At 48.1% G+C, this 6000-nt stretch overlaps 1 protein-coding gene across 4 annotated transcripts in view; it reads left to right on the top strand.

The window, feature by feature from the left end:
• The first annotated feature begins 3556 nt into the window (after positions 1 to 3556).
• The window catches only part of DCUN1D4 (defective in cullin neddylation 1 domain containing 4), an 80542-nt gene continuing 78098 nt past the window's right edge, over positions 3557 to 6000 (top strand). For all 4 annotated transcript variants that reach the window (XM_012768751.2, XM_075997814.1, XM_075997813.1 and 1 more), the window contains exons 1-2: positions 3557 to 3654; positions 3834 to 3894. In XM_012768751.2, coding sequence (XP_012624205.1) covers positions 3649 to 3654; positions 3834 to 3894 — 67 coding nt within the window. In that variant the 5' untranslated portion in view covers positions 3557 to 3648. The remainder of the gene's footprint in view (positions 3655 to 3833; positions 3895 to 6000) is intronic.

The raw sequence follows: 6000 nt of genomic DNA, 5'->3' as shown, positions 1-6000 counted from the left end.
AGGGGAAAAATTCCCTTCCGGGTGCTTCTGAATGTGAGCACACTGAATGGTGTATTGCTAATGCAGAGCCAGGACTTCAAAGCTACAGCAAAATTAAAAGTTCAATCAAAGCGCTGTGCACTCAGAACATTTTTGCTTTGTGGAAATCAAGTGCCCCATGTATTTGCAGTGGATAGAATCTTCATGAAAGGAACGACAGGAGTGCTAGGTTGCATTACTTAAAAGTGATGGTAGCTGTTATCACAAAGGGGGGGAAAAATGAAGGCAGAGGAAAGATTACAGGAGTAGAGTTAGCTGAAAATAAAAGGCAGAGGGCCTGAGCACCACAGGGGTTTATTAGTGGGACCATAGGCTGTGCCCATCTGAGGCGTCTCTCTATTATCTCCTTTCCTGGCCATGTCTGAGATTTGGGGAATTTCTCTAGTTTCTGAAGTGCTACCCTAACCTACCTCTCTGATAAGGAAAGCCAGCATGGTTCACTTTAGTGCAGTGGATTCCAAAATGGGTCTGTTACCTCCAGGTGTTCATCAGAACACAGGACAGTTCTCTGGAGTACAGGAAAATATGAATTAGAGCGACTATCGTATTCCATTGTAGTTTAAATTTCTATTTTTTTTGGGGGGGGGGGTTGTGTTTATAACAACGTTATTCAAAGGATCCAAGGAGGCAGGCGGTGTCCACACCACTCTGACTTGGTCGCATTTTCTTCTCTTATTCCCTCTTGCACTCATACAACCCTTGTGATGGCATGAGGCTCCCTGGGAGATCCAGAATAATCCAGAATATTAATAATCATCTCAGGAGCCTCAACTTGATCACATTTCCAGAGTCCCTTCTGCCACGTAAGGTGACATATTCATGGGTTCTGAGGATGGGGACATGGATCTGCAGGGGAGTGGAAGGGGCATTGCTCTACCCACTGAACGCACATTTATCTGCTCTAGTCCTCGCCACAGTCCCATGAGGTAGGTGGTGCTTACTGTGCGGCTTTAGAGACAAGCAACTCTTGCAGAGAGAGGTCAAATATTAACAATATTGCGTCCCATGATGGGTGGGAAAAAAAAAAAAAAAACAATGTTCAAACCTTGGCTGTTTCATCCCAAAATCCAGGTGTGGGACTTTTTTTTTTTTGTTTTTTTTTTTTTGCAACCCCACCACCTGCTTTCAATAGGTTTGCTGGCTCCGGCGTCTTGGGGAAGAAAGCGTGCATATGAGCTGATAGATGTAGTATCTTTCTGTGTCTCCTCTTATCTGAAGAATTGTGGGGGAAAAAATGGCAGAGTCTCTCGAAAGCCCTTGGATCCTGAGATGCAGGGAAGAAAAGCAACCTAATTCTACAATTCTTATTCCCCAACGTTGGTTTATTCAGCAGCTTCCATGAGGTAGCCCGGGTCTCAAGCCAAGAGAGTCTGGCTTATTAAAAAGGGGCAGGAGTATCACAAAGCCTCAAATACCAGTTTCTTTAAACTAATAGCAGCAGTAGCAAAACTAATAGCAGCAGTAGCATGATATAGCATGAATCTGAAATTCTTCAGGCCCTGGGGTTGGAGGGGAAGGATATGGCCAGAAAAGCAGTTGCCCTTAATTTGGGAATAATATAAAGACCAATGGGAAAGGAGACTGGTCCTGGATGACAAAACTGCAGAGGGTTTCAAGTTGCCTGACACCCCTCGACAGGGCCCTAGTGGATATTGACCACAGGGCGGAAGCCATCTTTAACTGCAGCCATAGGCTTTCAGATCTGGTTCAGACCTTTAAAGATAAGTGCCTTATCTATTTTTTTTTTTTTTTTTTTTTGAGACAGAGTCTCACTTTGTTGCCCAGGCTAGAGTGAGTGCCATGGCATCAGCCTAGCTCACAGCAACCTCAAACTCCTGGGCTCAAGCGATCCTCCTGCCTCAGCCTCCCAAGTAGCTGGGACTACAGGCATGCGCCACCATGCCCGGCTAATTTTTTTTGTATATATATTTTTAGTTGGTCAATTAATTTATTTCTATTTTTGGTAGAGACGGGGTCTCGCTCAGGCTGGTTTCTTTTTTTTCTTTTTTTCTTTTTTTTTATTTTTAAAACTTTCCTCTTCTACTGGATCAGGCTGGTTTCGAACTCCTGACCTTGAGCAATCTGCCCGCCTCGGCCTCCCAAAGTGCTAGGATTACAGGCGTGAGCCACCGCGCCCGGCCTATTTTTTAATTAATTAATTTTTTTCAGCATATTATGGGGCTACAAGTGTTAAGGTTACGTATATTGCCCTTGCCTCCCCCCCCTTGAGTCAGAGCTTCAAGCGTGTCCATCCCCCAGTTGGTGAACATCTCACTCATTATGTTTGTATATACCCATCCCTTCCTCCCCCACCTGCCCGACACCCGATAAATGTTATTCCTATATGTCCACTTAGGTGCTGATCCATTAATACCAATTTGCTGGTGAGTACATGTGGTGCTTGTTTTTCCATTCTTGGGATACTTCACTTAGTAGAATGGGTTCCAGCTCTAGCCAGGAAAATACAAGAGGTGCTAGATCACCATTGTTTCTTATAGCTGAATAGTACTCCACGGTATACGTGTACCACGTTTTATTAATCCACTCATGTATTGATGGGCACTTGGGTTGTTTCCACATCTTTGCAATTGTGAATTGTGCTGCTACAAACATTCGAGTGCAGGTGTCTGTTTCATAGATTGTCTTTTGTTCTTTTGGGTAGATGCCCAGTAGTGGGATTGCTGGATCAAATGGAAGATCCACTTGTATCGCTTTAAGGTGTCTCCATATTGCTTTCCACAGAGGCTGAACTAGTTTGCAGTCCCAGAAGATAAATGCCTTATCTTAAATGTGGCTCACAGACACTCAATATGCCAAGACACAAGAAAGCTGCTGATTCTTTACCTTATAAAATCAATCCTTCTAGCTATCCATTGCCAAATTCTAGACAAATTGGAGCCATCTATTAACAAAAAGCCCAGGGCTACATATGCTCAGGGCCAGTGGGAATCCATGAGTGAACTCAGAGGGTGATGAGAGAAAAGTGAAAAGAGAAAAACCAGCCTGTCCCTCAAGGCTTCCCCACTTTATCCAACATGGTGGACGAAAAGACCACTGGTAAAAGAGTTTGTCATCTCTTGATTCGTGGAATGTTTATTGAGTTATCCACTGGAGACGGTGCTGGCTAAACCACCAAAGGCAGAGCCCTTGCTCTGAAGGTGAAGGGGCCATACAGAGTAGAAGTTTCTATCGTGGAAGGATGGAGCCTGGCAGAGACAATTGGCCCAGGTGAGACCACATGTTCCCTGGGAGTGGGGGTCTCCCTGATTGGCAACCAAAGCCATGTTTGATACATGGCGGAGTGAAGAGTTCCCCCAAAGAAGAAAGGGTCCTTCCCAGCCACAGAGGGGAGGACTAAGCAGAAATGACAGCAGATGTCCCCTGACCGTCAGGCCCATCCACGTGCCACGTGCTGGCCACCTCTGTGTCTTCTTTGTTTCCTCACCTGTGCAATGAGGAACGTGCTGAGCTCACCCCTGAGGTCATCCAGCCCCAGCGTTCCATTTCCTTTGTTCTGGTTCTGGTTCTCCGGCCAACTTCTGTCCTAGCGCTGGAGGTGGTGAGCACGAAAAGACATGACCGTGGGCGGCCTCAGTCAAGGCAGGCTTGATGGAGGTGAGCAGCCGGCCGGGCCGTGAGGGCGGGAGGGGAGTTGTTCACGGAAGGAGGGGGGAGGGGAGACTTCACAGCCTGGCTTGGGGAGTACGTTAGGGGTTGGCGTCCAGCCATTGCTTGCTACGAAGATGTTTGTAAGGGCCGATATCCTAACTCCTCCATGTTTTCCCCTAACTTAGTTTATTCGAGAACAGCAAGCCAGTCATCCACGAGGATCTGAGGGAATGAGACATTGGGCAGGTAAGTGCTGATACGGGCAGGGTAATCAGAATAGGCCCGGAATACGAGCATCTCCAGGGCAGCCGAACTGGGCTGATCCCGTGAGGTCTAAGCCAGGGGTCCTCCAACTTCTTAAACAGGGGGCCAGTTCACTGTCCCTCAGACCATTAGAGGGCTGGACTATCATTAAAAAAAAAAAAAAAAAAAAAAAAAAAAAAAAAAAAAAAAAAAAAAAAAAAAACTATGAACAAATTCCTATGCACACTGCACATATCTTATTTCGAAGTAAAAAAACAAACGGGGCAAAAACACCCGCATGTGGCCCTCGGGCTATAGTTTGAGGACACCTGCTCTATGCTTTGCAAGTGTGCGGGGTGGCGGGGAGGTGGTCGTTTGTGCTCCAAGAGCACAAACTAAGAAGGATCCAGGGAGGCAGGGAACAGAGAAGTGTCTCCCTTCTATAGGATGCTAAAAAAAGGCATGAGGCTCTTACACACCAACTGGCCCCAGACCTTTCCCAGGATCATTGACATAGAATAGGCCTGGCGCGGTGGCTCACGACTGTCATCCTAGCACTCTGGGAGGCCGAGGCGGGAGGATTGCTAGAGGTCAGGAGTTCGAAACCAGCCTGAGCAAGAGCAAGACCCCGTCTCTACTAAAAATAGAAAGAAATTAATTGGCCAACTAAAAATATAGAAAAAATGAGCCGGGCATGGTGGCGCATGCCTGTAGCCCCAGCTACTCGGGAGGCTGAGGCAGGAGGATCGCTTGAGCCCAGGAGTTGGAGGTTGCTGTGAGCTAGGCTGACGCCACAGCACTCTAGCCCGGGCAACAGAGTGAGACTCTGTCTCAAAAAAAAAAAAAAAAAGAAGCAATTTAGCACAGTGGTTAAAAATACAGATCTGAAGCCAATCTGCTTCAGTTGCATTCTCCCAGTTCTACCACTTAGCAGCTGTGTGACTTTGGGAAAGTCACTTTACCTATCTGTGCCTCAGCGTCCTCACCTGTGAGATGGGTTTTGCAAAGGCACCCACCCCCTGGCATTGCTGGGAGGATTCATGAGTCGACTTGAGTTACTTGGAACAGCACCTGCTGCAGAGCGAGTGGTATGGGAGCGCGCGTGGGCATCTCTACCGCCCATCTAGTCCCTGTGGATTTGACGTGTTTCCCGAAGCTAGAGCTACAAAGTGCGCGTGCAGGTTTAGAACAGACTAAGGTGGCGGGGACGGTGCCCTGGAGCCAGGAAAGGTGACTGCGAGATGAAGGGGGGGGGGTGAAGGACAAAACAGAAGTGGTCGTGGGGCTGGAGGCTGGACTTAGAGGCCAGACTGGCCAGACCGTGGGGCAGGGGCCAGCCTGCTGGGAGGCCTCGAGCGGCCGTCCCCGGCATTTAGGGCACAAGGAGACAGTTTTTCCATGGGCCAGAGTGGAGGGGTGAGGACGCGAGGGGGGGGGGCGGCAGGGCCGGCTGGGGCGGGGAGGCCAGAGATGGGGAGCGGCTGTAAATACAGACGAAGCTCCTCTGGCCTAGGAGGCCCCTGGAGCTGCCGTGTCTTGGGTTTAAGGAGCTGCTCAGACAGAAAAAGCAAAGGGAACCCGCCGGCAGGGGACACCCAGAGGCTGGGCGTGGGAGGCTGCAGAAAAAGCAGTTTTTATTTTTATATATACTATTATTTATTTATTTATTTATTTATTTATTTATTTATTTATTTATTTATTGAGACAGAGTCTCGCTCTGTTGCCCAGGCTAGAGTGAGTGCCATGGCGTCAGCCTCGCTCACAGCAACCTCCAACTCCTGGGCTCAAGCGATCCTCCTGCCTCAGCCTCCCCAGTAGCTGGGACTACAGGCATGCGCCACCACGCCTGGATAACTTTTTTTTTCTATATATATTAGTTGGCCAATTAATTTCGTTCTATTTTTAGTAGAGATGGGGTCTCGCTCTTGCTCAGGCTGGTTTTGAACTCCTGATCTCGAGCAACTCCTGAACTCCTGACCTGGGAGCCTTGGCCTCCCAGAGTGCTAGGATGTCAGGAGTGAGCTACCGCGTCTGGCCTCAATGATTCTTAAGTCTGTGACCCCCAAAATGTTAAGGGCATTTGTTTTAACCTATCTGGGCTAAGGCAGT

Source organism: Microcebus murinus, chromosome 26, assembly GCF_040939455.1.
Source record: "Microcebus murinus isolate Inina chromosome 26, M.murinus_Inina_mat1.0, whole genome shotgun sequence".
In the NCBI taxonomy this organism is placed as follows: domain Eukaryota; kingdom Metazoa; phylum Chordata; class Mammalia; order Primates; family Cheirogaleidae; genus Microcebus; species Microcebus murinus.
The sequence above is the reverse complement of the archived record's forward strand: the minus strand, read 5'-3'. Positions and strand labels throughout refer to the sequence as shown.